Below are 22,153 nucleotides of genomic sequence, written 5' to 3'. Positions count from 1 at the left end.
GTTGTTTTGCTTTGCTTCGGCAGTGGCTACATGTCGGACCAGACGAAGAACATCGTCAGCGGCATCCTTTTTGGCACCGGCCTGTGGGTGGCACTCATTATCACCATGCGTTACTCCCTGAAGGTGCTGCTCTCCTACCACGGGTGGATGTTTAATGAGCATGGCAAGATGAGCCGCACGACCAAGATCTGGATGGTAATCCCACTTCCGGCTCAGTGTGGTGCTTGTTTCGATGTTTTTTACTCTTGAAATAAGGAATCTTGTGGAACTTTTGCCCCTTTGATGCTTGGCTTGGGACCTGTGTGTTGTCCTTACTTCCTGGAGGGGCTTGATATACCATGATGCCTACATTTGGGCCCGAGAGTGTTTTTCCTTTAATGGTGCTAGAGGGTGTTGAGCATTTAATATCTACGTCGTCTGGGTTTGCAGTTCAGGTCGTCCATAAAATAAAAGTGCTACTTCTTTGTCACACTCCTCATAACATAAAAGCCATTACTGCTTTGTAGCTTTTCTGACTAACATGGAACCAGGTGTTCAGAAATCTCCCTCAGCTGATCCACCTGACTGGGATGCCCATGGTTTCGTGGTTCGTTTCCAGTGTGCTCTGAAGCTGCCCTTGTCCCTAGCCTGAGTGTCACTTGCTCAAAGCGAATTACTTTGTCATGTGCATGAATGTTTATCCAACTTCCATTGTGTAAAACTTTTCATGAGCTCAAGTTTTCTGGAAACAAACCATCAAGGTAGAAGCCGTTTCTGAACTTGTGGGGCCTCTGTCTTTGGTGCACGGGCTCCTGTAAGCTCCGCAGGCCTGTGAACCGGTGTCTGGCCTCACCATGTGCTGTCGCCCAGTTTGTATCGTCACCTGAGCCTTCATCAAGTTATTCAGGCCCCATTACCTTGTAAACTTCTAAACTTGGTATAATAATTGGTCATCTCATGCTTAACAAACACAAGGAAAGTTCTAGAGCTCACGGTGAGGGGAGGCGAAGAAGCAGCATCGGTGATGCTAGGAGCCTCAAAAGTCAACTTCCAGTAGCCATGAAGGCTGTCTTCTGTGAATAATTTAAGTTCTTGTAAAGAAACACTGGACTGCGTTAACTCACAGTCCCTCACAGGCCCTTGTTAAATGGCCTGGATGAATTTGAATGAAACTGGTCATACTTAGAAGGAGCCCTAGTGTCACAGTGGTTAAGCTCTCAGCTGCTAACCGAAAGGTGGGGGGTTTGAACCCTCCAGCACTCGGCAGGAGAGAAATGTGCCAGTCTACTTTGTCCCATAGGATTGCTATGAGTCAGAATTGACTCAATGGGTCATAACTGAAGATTTTCCTTTAAAGCCTTTGCTTTCATTGGGATATTTCATGGTTTTATAAGTGAAACAAACTCCTAGTAGTTTGGTGAGCTGTGGCCTGAGGCGGGGCCTCCTGAGCAGCTCACCATCACCAGGGGGTGGTGCGCCTGCAGCTGGGCCTGCTATCCTCAGCAGCTGAAAACCTTTGGGGGACTCACAGGGAGCCCAGTGGCCAGTGCCCATGTCCCCTGCATACCCCTGACACCAGGCTTCCCTGTTCCAAAGTACTTATTGCTTGGCTGAAAGTTTTCCAAAGAAACCAAATTGTACAGTGAGAAGACACTCAGGGGTGGCTCCTACACTTTACATGCACGTTACGTGCGTTCCCTTAGGTGGCCTCTAGCAAGAAGACACTCAGAGGCAGCTCCTACACTTTACATAGATGTCACATGACATTCTCTCAGGCGGCCTCCAGCGAGAAGCCACTCAGAGGTGGCACCCAGACTTTACGCAGATGTTATGTGACGTTCCCTTAGGTGGCCCCCAGCAAGAAGACACTCAGGGGTGGTTCTCACACTTTACACAGACGTTACGTAATCTTCCCTCAGGTGGCCTCCACGCTACTGTAGGTTGAGTCCCAATGCTCCTCAGGTCCAAGTGTCATTGATGCTATTTCTCTACCTCCCTCCAGCATGAGCTCTAGAACTTTCCCTGCAGTCTGGTCAGCATGAGATGACCAGCTATTACACCACGTTTGGATCATTCCAGCTGAAACAGTAAGAATAGGCAAGTTTGTGATCTCCACTAGGCCCAGCAATGAGTGAAAGGACAACATGGCCTCCTACGAGGATGGCACGAGGTCCAGGCTCCTCAGCTTGGATCCTACGCATGAGCCTCAAGCCAATCGCCGAAGCCAAGGGCTCGAAGACATAGGCGAGACTTACTCATGTGCACAGGTGCAGCCATACTGTGATACCACAGATGCCAGGAGGGGCCGGGCCAGTAAACCATGCTGGGCCGGCTCCATTCCAAGCTTTTCTTAGACACAGGCTTTTATTCAACGTGGTTCTTATTTGGGGGCTACGTGTGGTTTGCTGGGGCCTGTGAGTGTGGGGGCAGAAATGGGCCGGAGGAGAAAGAAATCGCCACAGAAAATCTGTGAATTATCAGCGAGTTGTATACAGCTGAGAAGTGGCTTCTGATCTTTAATATGGTCTTGTTTTTTTTAATGTAACTTTTTTTTTCCTTAAGGGTATGGTGAAGATTTTTTCAGGCCGAAAGCCCATGTTGTACAGCTTCCAGACCTCACTGCCACGCCTTCCTGTTCCGGCTGTGAAAGACACCGTGGACAGGGTGAGTGTGGCTCCGCCTCACACCCTATGGCCTGCTGTGTGTGTGCTGGTTGTCTTTTTGACGCACAAGCTAACGTCTTAACTCTGACTGCATTCACTGGCCGCTGTTGGGCTGTGTTAACTCTCAGCAGTACCTTGTAGGGCTGTCACATAAAACCCTCTCTCTCCTGCTGTAGCACCGCATCCCAGGTGTTTTAAAAATGCGCCTGCTTGACGGAGGTTTGGGGTCTGGATGGGGAGGGGCATCAGAGAGCTTTTGAGTGTTCCTCGCTGACCCTGGCACAGCTGGGTGTGTGGAGATGGTCGGCCCCCAGCCTGTCTCAGGAAAATGGTCTTTGACAAGCCCCCACCCATTTTAAAGCAGGCTCCCCAGTGGCAGGGTGCGGGGCAGATGGTGGATTGCCTGCGAGAGCAGTCGTGACATTAGCTGCAGTCACCCTATCTGCTTTAATCCTGAAGATCACCCCACGAGGGAGGGAGCAGCCCCGTATATATACATACATATGTATTTTTTTTTATTGTGGTAAAACACATGTAACATAAAATTGACCATTTAGCCACTTTAAAGAGCACACAGTTCAGTGGCATTAAGTACATTCGCAATGTCATGCAACTATCACTGTTGTATATTTCTAGAACTTTCCATCACCCCAAATGAAAGCCCCATACCCCTTAAGCAATAACGGGTAACCACTAATCTGCTGTCTATGGATTTGCCTGTTCTGGACATTTTATGTGGATGGAATCATACAATAGTGGTCTTTTGTGTCTGGCTTCTTTCCCTCAACGTCATGTTTTCAAGGCTCATTCATGTCGTAGCAGGTGTCAGAGCTCCATTCCTTTCTGTGGCTGAGTAGTACCTCTTGGTGTGGAGGGGCCACGTTTTGTTTATCCATTCTTCTGTTGGTGGGCACTTGGATTGTTTCCACCTTTTCACTGTCGTGAATGACGCTGCTGTGAACATCTGTGTACAAGTTTTGTTCACCTACCTGCTTTCAAGTCTTTCGGGTATACACATAGGAGCAGAATTGCTGGTTCATTTGGTAATTCCGTGTTTAACTTTTTGATGCATCACCAGACGGTTTACCAAAGTGGCTGCGCCATTTTCTATTTCCGTTAGCAATGCACAAGGCTTCAAATTTCTCTACATTCTGCAGCCCATCTTTAAACTCTGACCAAGAAACTCCGCAGGCTTGGTCCTTCACTCCCAGGTGATGTCAGCAAGTTCCTTCACATCTGTTTGACATCAGCTCCTTCCGAGCATGGTTTGCAGTCTCACTAGCATATATTTTACGTCAAATAAATCTTAAGATATGTAACAACTAATCTGTCTTAGGGGATGAGATTCTGTCTTTAAACACTCAAGGAGGGTTCGAGTGATCACTGCTGGCCCAAAGCAGTTTTCACAGCAGATACTAACTTATCTGGGGGCATTGGTGGTGCACTGGTAGAATGTTCACCGTCCACGCAGGAGACCCGTGTTGACTCCCAGCCAACGCATCTCATGTACAGTCACCACCCACCTGTCAGTGGAGCAGGGAGGCTTGCGTGTTGCTGGGGTGCTGAACTGGTTTCAGCTGAGCTTCCAGACTGAGATGGACCAGGAGGAAAGGCCTGGAGATCGACTTCTAAAACTCAGCCAGTGAAAACCCTATAGCTCACGATGGTCCAATCCACAGGACCAAGTATTTCATTTCATTGTGCGTGAGGTCACCATGAGTCGGGGGCTGACTCGACGGCAGTTTACAACGGTAGCAACTGGCTTGTTGGATTAACGACACCAAGCAGGGGTTAGCTGTAGTGTTACTTTCTGTAAGTTTTTGCTTTGCACATTTCAGAAGCTTTGGGGCGTACTTTTAAAAATGCCAGGCATGTGAGCTGAAACATACGCTTTTACACCCACGTGCTTGAAGGGGATGGAGATGAAAACCCTGAACCAGGAGACCTGGCCTCGGCCTGGCTGCATGACATCCCTGTCTCCACCCGTCTCACTCCTCCTTCCCGTCCCGCCACCCTGAACACTTGGCCAACGCCCCTCACAGCACTGCCCTTGGCACGGCGCACCTCCCCTCCTCGCCACCATCCCAGGCCATTGCAGCTTAGCGAAGGACAGGTTAAAGGTCACATCACGGATAGAAGACACTGTAGAAATTTTCTCGTTAACCAAATGTCGATCTGACGCGGTGGAATGTACTTTGATGATTGTGTGGGGACGCAGGATTTGGGGAGCTTTCATGCCAGTAAAGGATAAAGAAGTTGAACTGTTTATTCTGAGCCTAAAACAGCATGTAGCGTTGGAGTTAGCTAACTTGCCTAAGGAGCAACAGAACCAGCTTGGGGAGGGTGTTATATCTTTCCATTCGGCTGTGTTTTCTCTAGGGCACGGGTAAGACAGTGTAGGCTTTGATCCCTGTGTGTTAACTTTGCTTTTTCTTCCCTTAACTCCAGTATCTGGAGTCAGTGAGGCCCCTCATGAAGGAGGAGGACTTCAGACGGATGACAGAGCTGGCGCAGGATTTTGCCATCAACCTTGGACCAAAATTGCAGTGGTACTTGAAGCTAAAATCCTGGTGGGCTACAAATTACGTAAGTGCACACACACGCTGTTTCTCTCCATGATGTGTTTGAAAATCTGAATCTGGGGGCCAGGAACACAGAGCTGACCTGACGGTTTAGATGACGCAAGGCTGCACGCACGTCAGGTCCAGTGTGCATTTAGACTGACGATTTCACCCTGTGTCCAGAGGGGTATTCGTATGTGTAGTCACAGTGGCGATTTAATGGCTAAGTGCTCGACTACTAGCTGAAAGGTGGACGACTCAAATCTACCCAGAGGTGCCTAGGAAGACAGGTCTGGCAATCTTCATCTGAAAGCTCACAGCCTTGAAAACCGTATGGAGCAATTCTACTCTGAAACACAGGGGGTTGCCATGAGTTGGAATGGGCTCGATGGCAGCTAACAACAGCGCCAGCAGGGATTTCAGCCTGCAAGCCGAGGGGTAGCCATGCAGGACCGCCATGCAGGTCCATTGGTGGTTTTCCTTTGCACAGAGGGTACCGGGCTAGGAGAACTGGCATCCAACACCAGGCGGGATGCTGTTTCACGCTGGGGGGGCGGGGGGACCCTGGTATTTTCATGGGAACCTTGCTTTGAGACATTTCTCCTGCAGTCATAATGAATGAGCTGCCCCAGCCGCTGGCTCGCCTCCTTTTTTTTTTTTTTTTTCTTTTCATTGTTTTAAAATGTCCTTTTTTAATCACCTGGAAAAAAGAATATTTTTCTTATTTGTAATTTATTAGACAAATTTCTGGAAAGACTTGAGATCGCATTCCCTTTCGTTTTACTTTTTCTTATGTTTGTGTAAGAAATAATTTGGTTATTGAAACCTCCTTTTTTTCCCCCAAGGAAGACCTTCTGCTCTTCTAATCATTTCTTTTTTTAAAAGCAGAACAAAAAAAAAAATTTTTTTTTTAATTGTGAATTAGGTCAAAGTTTACAAAGCGTCTTAGCTTCCCATTTGTTAGTTTGTACAAAAAGTGTTTCGTGACCTTGGTTTCATTCGCTACAATTTGTCAGCACCCTGGGTTCCCCGTTTGCTTTTGTCCTGATTTTCTAGCACTTCCTGCCTTCCCGTCTTTGCTTTTGGGCATTTGATCTCCTACGATTAATTTTTCTAAGGAGTATGTTTCTCTTGGGTGTTATTGTTTATCTTATGGGCTTGTCTGTTGTTTGGCTGGAAGGGGTCTCCAGGAACAGCTTCATTCCAGTTCAGAAGGGTCTTAGGGCCATAGTCTCAGGGGTTCTTCCATTCTCTGTCAGACCAGAAGGCCTGGTCTTTTTTGTGAATTTGATTTTTTGCTCTGCAGTTTTTCTCCTGCTCAGCCCGGGAGCCTTTATTGTGATCCCAGTCGGAGCAGTCGGCAGTGGTAGCCAGGCACCACCTAGTTCTTCTGGTCTTGGGGTCCTGTAGGCCGTGGTTCGTATGATCCCTTGAGTCTTCGGCTTTCTAAATTCTCCTTTGATCCAGGTAGTAAGAGACCAGTAGTTTTGTCAGGATGCAGAACACTGTCTTTATGAATTATGTTGTGCCAACTGACGTAGACGTCCTCTGAGTCCACGGTCCTTTGTCTTCTAGCCCAGGAACTTCATCTTGTCTAACGATTTTTTAAAAATAATTTATTTTTGTTGTTGTTCAGAATACCCACAGCAGAACATACACCCACTGAAGTTTCTACATGTACAATTTAGTGACACTGGTTATGTTGTTTGAGTTGTGCAACTGTTCCCACCTTCCTTTTCCAAGTTGCTCCTCCCTCTCCTGTCGCCTGGTCCCTTTTGCATCCCAGGGCATCGTCCTTGAGCTTGCTGGCCAGGGTCCAGGACACCACTGGCGGCTGTGGGATCGGGCAGATTCCTCGGCTGTGTCTGTGGGGCTGGAATATGTCCCAAGAGTTTTTCAAGGTCACCTTCGAGTGAATGTCCTGGCAGTTCAGTCTGCCTGTGAGCCCGCTGAGCTCTCCTGTGCCTGGAGGGGACGGGGAGATGCTCAATGACAAAACAGAGAAGGTGGTCCAGGCATGGAGGAGCCGCTAGCAAGGAAGACGGGGGGCTGACAGTGGCCCAACAGAACTCAGATGGTGTGGGGAGTGGGGAGCATGGTGGGTGGTGTGATGGGAAGGAGCGTGGGACACTCTGGGGCTGGCTACGCAGGAGTACAGAGTGTGTAGACATCATCATGCCCCCCACCTCTGCTTTTGTCCGTGCCCCCTTCTCTGTGTATATGTGTGTCAACGAAAGGTTTAGAAAAGCGTTCCCTGATCAGGGAGGCTGGGAAGAGAGAAGATACTGGTGGGTTTGGTGGGAGGAAGGTGCTGGCCACCTGGGTCCTGGAAGGTGAAGACAAGACATGTGGGCTCCTGGGGTCAGCACCTGGCTCAGAAAGGTGACGGATGGGACGTGACACAGTGGCCACTTCAGGGAGGCCCAGGAAGAGGAGGGCAAGCAGTGGGGACATTTTGAAATTGGTTATAAAATCAAGTTGGTTGTAAAGGAAATGTGTCTTTGTTAGTTGCCATTGAGTTGGCTCTGATTCGTGGATACCTGTGTCCAACGGAACGAAACCCTGCCCAGTCCTATGCCATCCTCACAACTGTTGGTATATCTGAGCCCATTCTTGCAGCGACCATGCCAATCCAAAAGAAAATTAGTGGTAAAACATGGGTCGCTTATTTTCTGTTGGGCCTTTTTTCTTTAACCATCTGTAAAATGAAAGCGATCCGCCTTCTGTGTCTTGACTGCAAAACTCCACGTCCCCCACTTTCTTGAGCGGCCGTCTTCTGGAGTGGCCCGTTAGACATTGCGGTGAGCCCAGCACCTCTGTTGTTGATTCGTGACTCGGGAGACCCTGTGCTGCACCGTAGAACTGCTCCATAGGATTTTCTTGGCTGTAATTTGTACGGAACCAGATCGCCAGGCTTTTCTTCTGTGGCGCCACTAGGCAGGTTCAAACCTCCAACCTTTTGGTTACTAGCCAAGTGCAAACTGTTTGGGCCATCCAGGGACCTCCTAGGACCTCTGATAGGAAGCCCTGCATGCCTGTCCCCAAGCAGCCTGCCCTGCCATCCTGCCGTGGTTGCGCCTGTTCAGCCTGTCGCTGTCTCTCCTCTCTGCCCCACAGGTGAGTGACTGGTGGGAGGAGTACATCTACCTCCGAGGACGGGGACCACTAATGGTCAACAGCAACTACTATGCCATGGTGAGTCCTCCAGTCCAGGATGGCCTCACGCAGACCTGGGCGACCAGGTGTCCTGCAGCAGCAGAGTCTTCACAGCCCTGCCAGCTGCCTGGAACTCTCGGTGTGGCCTGTGCACCTCTTAGTCCTGCTTCCAGGGTCCAAGGCTTCACACTCCTACAGCGGAGTCCAGGGACCTGCTTTCCTGCCAAGGAGCCATGTAGCTCTCTTTGGTGTTTGGGTAACAGCTCAAGGGCACTGAGTGCTGTGAGAAATTTGGATTGAAAAAACATGCTCACGGCAAACCGAATTCCTTGCTCTGTGTGTGCTTGCTTTCGTGATTTGAAAGTGTAACTTGACAGTCAAAGGCCCTGGCTTTAGGGGCCATTTCCTGTTTCCCCCAGGAGCTTAGGGACAGTGGGTTGGCCAAGAGTTTGTCCCCCAACGACATGCAGAGTGTTTCCCCCTCTACCGCAAGACCCCGTGGAGGGCTGCGTGGTGTGTTTAGTTTTCATGTTTCTTTGGTCTTCCTTTGCCTTTGGAAGTGTGAACCTGTTTGGAAAGCACAGACCATTCTTTTGTTGGAGGACTCCTCGACCTGGGTTCCAGGCCACTGCTGATGCCTGGCACGTGAAATACCTCCTCTTTTCCTTTCTTTCTGTTCTTCATTTCCATATTTCTCTCTGCTTGTAGTTAGCTTTTTTTTTTTTTCTCTTTTAAAACTTTCTTTTTCCTTTTTTTCCCCTTTTGAAACAGTCTTGGACTTGTGGGAAAATTGCAAGTGTAGTACATAGAACTTTTTTATTCACGAGCCATTTGAGAGTAAGTGGGGTATCTGATGCCCTTTCTCCTGGAATTCTTTCCTGTATATCTCCTCCTGGTAAAAGGAGGCTGTCCCACATAATCTGGAAGTTTACGCAGATACGTCACAGCCACCCCACCCTGGAACCCCACTCACGGTCCTGGTTGTCCCAGTAACAACCTTTACAGCAAGAGCACCCACTTCCAAGTCAGGAAGCTGAGCGTCACGTCTGCAGCCTCCCTGGGCAGAGATTGTCACGTCTGCAGCCTCCCTGGGCAGAGAGATTGTTCCTCAGCCTTCCCTAAACTTTGATGACACCTTAGAAGATGACAAGACAGTCGTTTTGTTATGCGTTTCTCAGTTTGGGTTTGTCTGCAGTGCCCTCAGGACTGGATTCAGGGGACATAGTCTTTACAGGAACGTCCCAGAAGAGACCCTGTGTCCTCACGGCATCCTGTCAGGTGACAGAAGTCCGAGTTGTCCCCTGGCTGGTGTTTACTCTGAGCACTGGGTTAAGGTGGCGTTGGCCAGGCTTCTTACTATAGTTTCTCCTTCCGCCTTTGCGATTAGGGAGTGTTTTGTGGGGAGGTATTCCAGCCTCTGCCAATATCCCGTTTGTCCTCGGACTTCCGATGTATTCATTTGTTAGTCTAACAATGTGCTGAAGGTAACTGCTCTTTGCCTGCTGACGTTGTCTCTGCCCTCACGGTCCCCCTTTTCCAGGACTTACTGTACATCCTGCCGACGCACATCCAGGCAGCCAGGGCGGGCAACGCCATCCACGCCATCCTGCTCTACAGACGCAAGCTCGACCGGGAGGAGCTCAAACCTGTACGTACATGGTGTGGGCGTCCTGGGGCAGCCCGAGACAGGACCGCCAAGCCCCTACATAGACAGTGTGGGCATCCTGGGCTGGCCTGAGACAGGACCACCAAGCCCCTACATAGACAGTGTGGGCGTCCTGGGGTGGCCTGAGACAGGACCACCAAGCCCCTACATAGACAGTGTGGGCGTCCTGGGGTGGCCTGAGACAGGACCACCAAGCCCCTACATAGACAGTGTGGGCATCCCAGGACGGCCCGAGACAGGACCACCAAGCCCGTAGGTAGACAGTGTTGGCATCCTGGGGCAGCCCGAGACAGGACCGCCAAGCCCCTACATAGACAGTGTGGGCGTCCTGGGGCAGCCCGAGACAGGACCGTCAAGCCCATACGTAGACAGTGTGGGTCTCCTGGTGTGGCCCGAGACAGGACCGCCAAGCCCATTCGTAGACAGTGTGGGCGTCCTGGGGCAGCCCGAGACAGGACCGTCAAGCCCATACGTAGACAGTGTGGGCATCCGGGGGCAGCCCGAGACAGGACCGTCAAGCCCATACGTAGACAGTGTGGGCATCCTGGGGCAGCCCGAGACAGGACCACCAAGCCAGTACATAGACAGTGTGGGCGTCCTGGGGCAGCCCGAGACAGGACCGTCAAGCCCATACGTAGACAGTGTGGGTCTCCTGGTGTGGCCCGAGACAGGACCGCCAAGCCCATTCGTAGACAGTGTGGGCATCCTGGGGCAGCCCGAGACAGGACCACCAAGCCAGTACATAGACAGTGTGGGCGTCCTGGGGCAGCCCGAGACAGGACCGTCAAGCCCATACGTAGACAGTGTGGGTGTCCTGGGGCAGCCCGAGACAGGACCCCCAAGCCCATTCGTAGACAGTGTGGGCGTCCTGGGGCAGCCCGAGACAGGACCGTCAAGCCCATACGTAGACAGTGTGGGCATCCTGGGGCAGCCCGAGACAGGACCGTCAAGCCCATACGTAGACAGTGTGGGCGTCCTGGGGCAGCCCGAGACAGGACCGTCAAGCCCATACGTGGACAGTGTGGGCGTCCTGGGGCAGCCCGAGACAGGACCGTCAAGCCCATACGTAGACAGTGTGGGCATCCGGGGGCAGCCCGAGACAGGACCGTCAAGCCCATACGTAGACAGTGTGGGCATCCTGGGGCAGCCCGAGACAGGACCACCAAGCCAGTACATAGACAGTGTGGGCGTCCTGGGGCAGCCCGAGACAGGACCGTCAAGCCCATACGTAGACAGTGTGGGTCTCCTGGTGTGGCCCGAGACAGGACCGCCAAGCCCATTCGTAGACAGTGTGGGCATCCTGGGGCAGCCCGAGACAGGACCACCAAGCCAGTACATAGACAGTGTGGGCGTCCTGGGGCAGCCCGAGACAGGACCGTCAAGCCCATACGTAGACAGTGTGGGTGTCCTGGGGCAGCCCGAGACAGGACCCCCAAGCCCATTCGTAGACAGTGTGGGCGTCCTGGGGCAGCCCGAGACAGGACCGTCAAGCCCATACGTAGACAGTGTGGGCATCCTGGGGCAGCCCGAGACAGGACCGTCAAGCCCATACGTAGACAGTGTGGGCGTCCTGGGGCAGCCCGAGACAGGACCGTCAAGCCCATACGTGGACAGTGTGGGCGTCCTGGGGCAGCCCGAGACAGGACCGTCAAGCCCATACGTAGACAGTGTGGGCGTCCTGGGGCAGCCCGAGACAGGACCACCAAGCCCCTACATAGACAGTGTGGGCGTCCTGGGGCAGCCCGAGACAGGACCGCCAAGCCCCTACATAGACAGTGTGGGCGTCCTGGGGCAGCCTGAGACAGGACCACCAAGTCCGTAGGTAGACAGTGTTGGCATCCTGGGGCAGCCCGAGACAGGACCGCCAAGCCCCTACATAGACAGTGTGGGCGTCCTGGGGCAGCCTGAGACAGGACCACCAAGTCCGTAGGTAGACAGTGTGGGCATCCTGTGGCAGCCCGAGACAGGACCACCAAGCCCCTACATAGACAGTGTGGGCGTCCTGGGGCAGCCCGAGACAGGACCGTCAAGCCCATACGTAGACAGTGTGGGTCTCCTGGTGTGGCCCGAGACAGGACCGCCAAGCCCATTCGTAGACAGTGTGGGCGTCCTGGGGCAGCCCGAGACAGGACCGTCAAGCCCATACGTAGACAGTGTGGGCATCCGGGGGCAGCCCGAGACAGGACCGTCAAGCCCATACGTAGACAGTGTGGGCATCCTGGGGCAGCCCGAGACAGGACCACCAAGCCAGTACATAGACAGTGTGGGCGTCCTGGGGCAGCCCGAGACAGGACCGTCAAGCCCATACGTAGACAGTGTGGGCATCCGGGGGCAACCCGAGACAGGACCGTCAAGCCCATACGTAGACAGTGTGGGCATCCTGGGGCAGCCCGAGACAGGACCACCAAGCCAGTACATAGACAGTGTGGGCGTCCTGGGGCAGCCCGAGACAGGACCGTCAAGCCCATACGTAGACAGTGTGGGTCTCCTGGTGTGGCCCGAGACAGGACCGCCAAGCCCATTCGTAGACAGTGTGGGCATCCTGGGGCAGCCCGAGACAGGACCACCAAGCCAGTACATAGGCAGTGTGGGCGTCCTGGGGCAGCCCGAGACAGGACCGTCAAGCCCATACGTAGACAGTGTGGGTGTCCTGGGGCAGCCCGAGACAGGACCCCCAAGCCCATTCGTAGACAGTGTGGGCGTCCTGGGGCAGCCCGAGACAGGACCGTCAAGCCCATACGTAGACAGTGTGGGCATCCTGGGGCAGCCCGAGACAGGACCGTCAAGCCCATACGTAGACAGTGTGGGCGTCCTGGGGCAGCCCGAGACAGGACCGTCAAGCCCATACGTAGACAGTGTGGGCGTCCTGGGGCAGCCCGAGACAGGACCGTCAAGCCCATACGTAGACAGTGTGGGCATCCTGGGGCAGCCCGAGACAGGACCACCAAGCCAGTACATAGACCGTGTGGGCGTCCTGGGGCAGCCCGAGACAGGACCGTCAAGCCCATACGTAGACAGTGTGGGTGTCCTGGGGCAGCCCGAGACAGGACCACCAAGCCCATTCGTAGACAGTGTGGGCGTCCTGGGGCAGCCCGAGACAGGACCCCCAAGCCCATACGTAGACAGTGTCGGCATCCTGGGGCACCCCGAGACAGGACCACCAAGTAAGGGGCTTAACGACAGGGATTGATTCTCTCACAGTTCTGGAGGCTGGGAATCCCAGACCAGGGTATCAGCCATGTTGATTCCTTCTGGAAGCTCTAGGGGAGGGTCCCTCCCTGTCTCCCTCCTGCCTCCTGGTGGCTCCAGGTGATCCTTGGCTGCAGCATCACTTCCGTCTGTGCCTCTGTCCTCGCTTGGCCTGTGCCCCCGTGTGTGTCTCTGTCTCTTCGCATATCTGATAAGGACACCACCCAGATGGGATGAGGACTCCCCCTACTCCAGCGTGACCTCAGCTTCACTGATTACATCTGCAAAGGCTTTCTAAACAATGTCACCTTCACAGGTCCTGGGGGTAGGGCGTCAACATGTCTTCCTGGGGGACACTATTCAATCCATAGTGTAAACAAACTGCTTTTGAAAACGTTTCTTTAAACAAAGCCGTATTGAGGTGTAAGTGACACACTATGTTTAACGGATGCAGTTTGATGAACTCTGGCAGATACATACACACACGCACACACATACCCATGACATTACCACCTCAGTCGGGAGAGTGGACATGTCCATCACCCCCAGGCGTCCCCTGGGCCCCTCTGTCATTTCCGCCTCCCACCTCTGTCGGGCCCCCCAGGCCCACTCAGGCAGCCCCGATCCGCTTCCGGTCCCTGAGGAGTAGTTGGCACTTCCCAGTGGTGTAAATAAATAGAAACATGCAGCTTGTACTGTTTTGCAGTCTGGCCTCGTCCACCTGGCATCACTGTTTAGAGATTTAACTCTCCTTGTGTCTTCTAATGCCCACACCTGTGCCGTATTTCAGCTCTGTAATTTGCCTTTTGAAGAAACCCCTGGTGTGTTTTGCAAAGAAAGTGATATTGTTTGTGAGTCCCTCCTGAGAAACAAGACATTTCTTCCTCACACCTTCCTGCGGGCTGAGTGTCAGTTTACAAGTAATGGAGTAAAAAAATAGGACGTCTGATTTCGGATGAGGTGCCTGACACAGTTAAGCATGTCCCCAGGACAGCTCTGTGTCCCGAGTTTGGAAAAGATGAAGCCAAGCCAGAAAACAAGCCCAGCATTTGGCGCATGACATCAGTTTGCTACTTCCCTGCCCAATGGAATTATTTTTCGATTGAAACACATTTTTCTTACAGCTTTGTCTTTTGGGGTCCACCATTCCACTCTGCTCTGCCCAGTGGGAGAGGCTGTTCAACACTTGCCGGATCCCAGGGGAGGAGACAGGTGAGTGGGGTGGATCCCAGGGAAGGAGACAGGTGAGTTGGGCACATCCCGGGGGAGGAGACAGGTGAGGGGGGCAGATCCTGGGGGAGGAGACAGGTGAGAGGGGTGGATCCCAGGGGAGGAGACAGGTGAGGGGGCGGACCCCAGGGGAGGAGACAGGTGAGGGGGCGGACCCCAGGGGAGGAGACAGGTGAATGGGGTGGATCCCGGGGGAGGAGACAGGTGAGTGGGGCTACTCCAGGCTCCCACCCTAGTCAGCACGTCCTGCCCTTGTGCTCAGAGCAGTGAAACGTCACAGGAGAGCAGAGACCACACCTCTGAATGCTGACCCTGCCTCAGCGTAGGAGTGACCTTCCTCCTGCCGAGACTTCTTTCTGTTCATTACGCCCAGACAGGCGACATATTTCCTGACTTGCGTTTCTCTTCGGTTGAAGGCTGCCTTAGAAATGTTTGTATTCCTTCCTTGGGGTTCTCCAGGGGCAGTTTGCTCTGGTCAAGGGCAGGGTAGATTGTAGAATGAACTCAGATACCTGACCCATGGTCTAGCTGTTCAGGTACCAGTCTCCTGGCCTGGGACACAGGAGTCCTTCTTTGCAGAATGGCCACGAAATTGATTGTTCAAACCAGGGCACTTGGGAATGAAAGAGGATGACGCGCACCAAGTAGGACCATCCCAGGCACACCAGGACCTAGGGCATCCTGTCTGTGGCCTGTAATGCAGCTGACCCTCCCATGGGGAGGGGGGCAAGGGACCTGGCCCACTTGAATTCAAGACCTTCATGGCAGGCCATTCTAGCCACTTTCATTGCTGCTTTTTTTTTTTTTTTTAGCAATTTTATTGAGATGTAATTTACACCCCTTAGGGCTCGCCTAGTTAAAGTGTACGGTCCGATGGTTTTTAGTGTATTTACAGGGTTGTGTAAACGTCACCACAGTCCCTCTTAGAAGAATGTCATCACCCCAAAAAGAAACCCCGCCCATTGGCAGTCACCCCCTCCCACCCAGCTCCAGGCAACGCAGAAGCTATTTCTGTCTGCAGATTTGCCTGCTCTGACGCTTTCTGTAAATGTACCCTTTTCCCTTTAAGATGGTCATTTTAATAATCACCCATTGCCACTTCTTCAGAGTCCCCCTAGTTGGTGGCTTCTTTTCCACTCATGTTCCATGTGTGAGGAGCTCTGGTGGCACGATGGTTAAAGCGCTTGGCTGAGATAACTGAAAGGTCGGGGTTCAAGCCTACCAGCCACTCTTCGGGAGCAAGATGTGGCAGCCTGCTTCCGTAAAGATGACAGCCTCGGACACTCTATAGGGCAGTTCTACTCTGTCCTCTAGGGCCCTTCTGAGTCAGAATCAACTCTATGACAGTGGGTTTCGGTTTTTGTTTGTTTGTTTTGTGCTTTATCCAGCCAATTCCTTCCTGAACCATCACTTCCTTGGGTGGGCCAGGACTTCCTCTCTGGTATGTCCAGGCTACGCTGGTTCCCGTTGCCTCATGGATTCTTAGCCTCTTACACTTGTAACGCTCGTGGTATTTCTAATCGTGCCTTTAGCTGCCTTCCCCACTAAGCAAGCCTGGTGTCTCCTGCCAGCTGTGACTGTGTGCCCCGCTCCCAGCAGTCCTTGGGACGACTTGATAAATCTCTGTTCGTTGAACTTACTTCACCATATTCCTGCTATGCTTAAGCTTTTTTACGTTTCTCTCTGGGGTGTGTTTTCCTGTTGACGGGTTCTTTGTTTTGGCAATCTCCGACTCCCTTCTGAGAACGTTATGGAAACTCTGGTGGTGGAGTGGTTAAGTGCTATGGCTGCTAACCAAAAAGTCAGCAGTTCGAATTCACCAGGCGCTCCTCGGAAACGCTATGGGGCTGTTCTACTCTGTCCTATAGGATTGCTCTGAGTTGGAATCGACTCGACGGCAATGGGTTTGGTTTGGTTTTTGTTCTAACATTTTCCTAGTTGCCCTATTGTAAATTACTTAGTAAAAAATAAACACGAGTTTGGAGTGTTTGCTGTATATGAATGAATGCTCCGTGGGTATTGTCTTTTAGTTCTTCACAACCACACCAGGGAGCCAGTATTACCTTCGTTTTACGGATGAGAAAATTAAGGCTTGGAGAGGTTAAGTAATTTGCCCTCAAGATCGTGCGTCCAGTGAGTGGCAGAGCTGAACTTAGAAGCCGGGGCTGTCTGAGTCCAAAGCTCTCAACTCCTCTTCCGTGTTGTTGTTAGTTGTTGTTGAGTCGGCCCTGACTCCTAGTGACCTTACATATAACAGGACGAGACGTTGTCCGGTCCTGCGCCATTCTCACAATTGTCGCTGTGTTGGAGCTCCTTATTGCAGCCGCTGTATCAGTCCATACTTGCTCCTTTGCGGACTCTTGGAAAAGGAACTCTTTAAACTGATTAGAGTAATGCAGAAATTAAATGCCATTCTAAAAGTTGGAAATGTAAGTATTTTAAAGTTGTTCTTACTGGTGACACTGATTTTTGTCTCTGTGATCGGTGCCGTGGCTTCAGATACCATCCAGCACCTAAAAGACAGCAAGCACATTGTCGTGTACCACAGAGGGCGCTACTTCAAGGTCTGGCTCTACCATGACGGCCGGCTGCTGAAGCCCCGGGAAATCGAGCAGCAGATACAGAAGATTCTGGACGACCCGTCTGAGCCCCAGGCGGGAGAAGCCAAGCTGGCGGCCCTCACTGCAGGAGAGAGGTGGGCAGCCCCTCTTGTGGCAGCTGCACCCTTTGATAGAGTTTTTGTGAGCTCTTTAAAGTACCTGGGTGGTGCACACGCTCTACACTCGGCTCTCGGCCTAAAGGTTGGTGGTTTGAACCCACCCAGCAGCACCACAGAAGAAAGACCTGGCAATCTGCTTCCATAAATACTACAGCCCAGAAAACCCTATGAAGCAGCTCTGCTGTGTAACACACGGGGTCGCCATGAGTCGGAGCTGACTTTACGGCAGTGGGATTTTTGGTGTTGGTAAGCTCTTTACAGTTCCCTTCTGGACCCAGTGGTCTGTTTGGAGGGTGGCTGCTGGTATCAGTGGCCTGCGGTAACACCTGGTGTGGGGCTGCAGCCCTCACTGCTTTTGGTCCTGTGACGGGCACTCAGAACACAGTGGGTTACCTTTTCCAGGCAGATATGTATCCAGGTAACTTTTTTTCCCAGTTGCCGGTGAGTTGATTCCGACTCATGGAGACCCCATGTGTGACAACAGAGTAGAACTGTGCGCCGTAGGGTTTTCAACGGCTGACTTTTTGGAAGTAGATCTCCACGAGTCTGTTGTGCTCCTTAACCTTTTCATTACCAATTTCTTATTGTATTAAAAAAAAAAATTTTTTTTTGATGGCATGTGTTTTCAGTATTGGAATGCATGCTTACTAATTGAGTGTTTAAATTTTTGGTTGGTAATGTGGATATAGCGTCGCTATGAGTCGGAATCGACTCGATGGTACTGGGTTTTGGGTGGGTTAATGTGGATTTTGAGAAATATGGATCTGGCAATGAAGTCCGCCGACGAGGTGCGTGGCACCTTGGCGCCATCGATTTGTGGCATGACAGTGTGCCGCTGCGGACTAGGTAGGTAAGTTATTGCTGGCGCTTTCCCATTAGGTTACATGGGGAGCCTCTGGTTTTCCAAATACGACACAGAAAAACCAAAACCAACCCATCAGGGCTCCCTGTCACCCAGGAGAGCCATAATTATGCTCACAAGCCTTATCTCACATAAATAAAGGACAAAAAGGCAAACGTTTACAAAAGTTTACAAAGCTAAACAGCCACAACATACACAATAACACAACGATGAGGCCCCAATCCGGTCTCCTGAGCTTCACACATTTCAGAAGGGACCCACCTTGGTGGTAAATGCATTAGAACGGGAGTAACGCCTTACCCCGGAGGACCAGAGGCATAAAAAGTGGCTGGCATACCGTTAGGCCAATGGTAACCAAAGGGTTTGAAAGGAACTCCTCAAGAGCTCCCTGTACATCCACTGCCGCGTGTTGGACTGTGTCTCGTCCTACCCGCAGGGTGCCCTGGGCCAAGTGCCGCCAAACGTACTTTGCACGTGGGAAAAATAAACAGTCTCTCGATGCCGTGGAGAAGGCGGCCTTCTTTGTGACACTGGATGAAACTGAGCAAGGATACAAGAAGGAAGACCCCGACACGTCGATGGACAGCTACGCCAAGTCCCTGCTGCATGGCAAATGTTTCGACAGGTGGGTCCTTGCCTTTTTTTTTTAATTATGGTGAAAACATACAAAACAAAACATGCCATCTCAGCAATTCTCAGGTGTATAATTCAGTGACATTGACAACGTTCAGGTTGTGAAGCCATTCTCTGTACTTTCCAGATCATTGCACCACCATTCACATAAACTCCCTGCCCCCTGAGCAACGCTCCCTCTTCCCCTCCCACCCTTGGTAACCACTCAGAATCCTCTACATGTTTGCTTATTCCATGTAAGTGAGATCAGATAGTACAGATAATACCTGAGTTATGAACCGTCCCTAAGTCTGTCTTTAAATGGAATTTGTAGGTAAAGTCGGAACAGTTTTTATTTAGCGTCAGTTAAGCGTTTGTTTTAGTATATAGTACATGTTTTACCTTACTACGCATATAGGGTCGCTATGAGTCAGAATTGACTCGATGGCATTGAGTTTTATGCATATAAAGAAAACAGTGGTGCTATAGTGGTTAAGAGCGATGGCTGCTAACCAAAAGGTCAGGAGTTCGAATCTACTAGGTGCTCCTTGGAAACCCTATGGGCCAGTTCTACTCTGTCCTGTAGGGTCGCTGTGAGTTGGAATCGACTCGATGACAATGGGTTATGCATATAAAAGGAGTCCTGGTGGTGCAGTGGTTAAAGTACTCGGCTGCTAACCAAAAGGTTGGCTGTTTGAACCCATCAGGCGCTCCATGGGAGAAAGATGTGGCAGCCTGCTTCCATAAAGATTTACAGCCTTGGAAACCCTATGGGGCAGTTTCTACTCTGTCTTATAGGGTCGCTATGAGTTGGAATTGCCTTGATGGCAATGAGAGGCATATAAAACACTTAAGAAATACTTGCAAACTACCTAACGTAGTAATGTTTCCATGAGTGTCACAAAGTAGTGTATGTGTTCACTATCATGAGCCACTGAATGTATTTAACTCACATTTTTAATGTAGTAGGCTTTAAGGCTGTCCGCTCTTTTTTTTTTTTTCCTTCTTCTCTCTCTTTTTTTTAATTGTGCTTTAGATGAAGGTTTACAGAACAAATTAGTTTCTCATCAGTTAATCCACACACTGTTCTATGACATTGGTAAAGCAGTCCCTTCTTAAGTACGAGTTGTCCATAAGTCAGACGTTACTAACCCAGGGACTGTCTGTATTTGTCCTTTTGTAGCTGACGTGTTTTGCTCTGCATAATGTTTTTAATTATCCACATTGTGGCATGCATCAGGACCTCATTCTCTTTATGGCTCAGTAGTATTCCGTTGTCTGGATGGACCCCGTTGTGTTTATCCGTTCACCCGTTGATGGGTATTTCGGTTGTTGCCACCTTTTGGCTATTATGAAAAGTGCTGCAGTGAACGCTGGCGTACAGGTTTCTGTTTGTGTCCCTGCCTTTGCTTCTTCTGGCTGTGAACCTGGAGCTGGGATTGCTGGGTCCTGTGGTAGTTCTGTGTTCAGCTTTTTAAGAACTGCCAAAGTGTTTTACACAGTGGCTGTACCTTTTTCCATTCTCAGCAGCAGTGATTAAGGGTGATCCTTGTCTTTTGAAAGAGATTAGCTTGCCTGTAAGCTTGAAAGAAATTTCACATGTGGTAATAAAAATGTGATAGTTTTAAGGTTAGTATAAAAATATAACTTTTAATTTTCTTCTCTGCACCAAGACTGTCACTCACACTCATACATACACTCACACACACGTGCACACACGCTTTCATACATTGACACCCATGCATGCACACATACACACTCATAAACTTACATACATACACACACATGCACACATGCTTTCATACACTCACGCGCACACACACACTCACAACCCCCCACACACACACTGCTTAAGCAGCAAGCGTGAGGTTCTTCTCTCCTCTGTGCACTGCCGTCGTCTTTTGGGGACGCTCGTGAGGACTAGTGGCTACGGGTTACCTGGAGCTGGGTGGGAGAAGGTGGTGGAGAGGCCTGAGTTTGCAGTTAGACCCGATGTCAGCCAACACTGGTCACGTGACTGCTGCAAAGCCACTCCCCCTCTGGGGCCTCCTCCTCCTCACCTGGAGGGTGAGGATTCACAGAGCTGCAGGGTGGGGGCGCAGGTACCGACTCCTTGCTCTCCCTCCCTTCGCCTCGTGCAGCCTTTCAAAGTGTGATAGTATGTCCTGTTCTCCAGGTCATAGGTGCGTACCTTGGCATCTGGGACAGGAAGAAACAAATGGCTTAGAGTCCTAGTTGTACTTTTATTACCACTTTGCAGATATTTAGTTACATCTCTGGCCGTTAGGAGAAAAACCCAGCCCGTCGCTGTTGATTCCGACTCATGGTGACCCAGATGCTACAGAGTCGGTAGAACTGCTCCATAGGGTTTTTTTTTTTTTTTACTATAATCTTTATGGAAGTAGGTCACGAGGTCTTTCTTCCATAGTGCTACCAAGTGGGTTCGAACCACCAACTTTTTGACTAATAGCTGAGTACTTGGCTGTTTGCACCACCAGGCACCTTAACTGTTAAAGTGGGGACAGAGAAGAGTAGCTCATTCAGAGTAAGACAAGTACAATGTTTTTGTTCATTTTTGTCTTTTTAAAGCGTTTGAGTTCCATAAACATATCTGTTTCACGTAGGTGGTTTGACAAGTCGTTCACGTTTATTGTCTTCAAAAACGGCAAAATGGGAATGAATGCAGAGCACTCCTGGGCGGACGCCCCCATCGTAGGCCACCTTTGGGAGGTGAGTTCTCGACACACTAGCTGGAATGGAAAATTGCTTTTGTGAATCCAAATGGCGGACTGAATTGAATTTTGTGGTATTTGTCTGATTATAAAATATGAACGTTTAACATGTGTTAGGACTGCGTGTGAAATTAAATCCGCAAATCACCAGCGTTACTGCCTCGCTTCATACACCCTGGGTTCCCCCCAGAGCACCACCGTTAATGCCGTCTCCTTCAGGACAGACATAACGGAAGCTCGGTGATTCCAGGGCAGAATCACCTATCCTATCCTGAAATAAACGATCTCTTACTTATTGTCTATTCCCTCATTTTTCCTAGCTACCACATTTAGGCCAAATGGAAGCAAGTGTATTAAAATCCTGTTTTACAAAAATACAGCAGATCTTTTACCACCTCGTTTTGCCTTTCTCTCTCTTTTTTAAGAATATACTTTATTTTTTGAGTGGTTTTAGGTTTACAGAAAAAATGAGCCGAGAGTGTAGAGAGTTCTCATAGGCTTCCTTTTCCCCATTGTCTTAGTCTAAAGATGACTTCAAGGGATAGTTTTGGATCAAAGTTTAAAGACTATCTCAGGGCAATAGTTTCATGGGTTCCTCCAGTCTCGGTAGGTCGGTAAGTGTGGACTCTTTAAGGATTTGATGTTCTGTTCCACATTTTCCTCCCTTTTGATCAGGATCCAGCTATTGTGGCCGTGATCAAAAAGTCTAGAACATTCTCCCTCAGGGCCTCGGCAGCTGCTTGTTCCTCTGCCCGGAAGTCTTCTCCCCATCTTCCCTTGGCTG

General features: G+C 50.7%; 1 protein-coding gene across 1 annotated transcript in view; it reads left to right on the top strand.

Moving 5' to 3' along the window:
* The window catches only part of CPT1A (carnitine palmitoyltransferase 1A), an 89,310-nt gene that overhangs the window by 44,573 nt on the left and 22,584 nt on the right, over positions 1-22,153 (top strand). The window contains exons 4-12 of the mRNA XM_049892723.1: positions 24-195; positions 2,542-2,643; positions 5,091-5,228; positions 8,321-8,398; positions 9,900-10,007; positions 14,339-14,426; positions 16,944-17,139; positions 18,462-18,650; positions 21,262-21,367. Of these exons, the coding sequence (XP_049748680.1) occupies positions 24-195; positions 2,542-2,643; positions 5,091-5,228; positions 8,321-8,398; positions 9,900-10,007; positions 14,339-14,426; positions 16,944-17,139; positions 18,462-18,650; positions 21,262-21,367 (1,177 nt within the window). The remainder of the gene's footprint in view (positions 1-23; positions 196-2,541; positions 2,644-5,090; positions 5,229-8,320; positions 8,399-9,899; positions 10,008-14,338; positions 14,427-16,943; positions 17,140-18,461; positions 18,651-21,261; positions 21,368-22,153) is intronic.

This window comes from Elephas maximus, chromosome 7 (genome assembly GCF_024166365.1).
Source record: "Elephas maximus indicus isolate mEleMax1 chromosome 7, mEleMax1 primary haplotype, whole genome shotgun sequence".
Classification (NCBI taxonomy): Eukaryota; Metazoa; Chordata; class Mammalia; order Proboscidea; family Elephantidae; genus Elephas; species Elephas maximus.
This window is presented reverse-complemented; position numbering and strand designations above follow the sequence as displayed.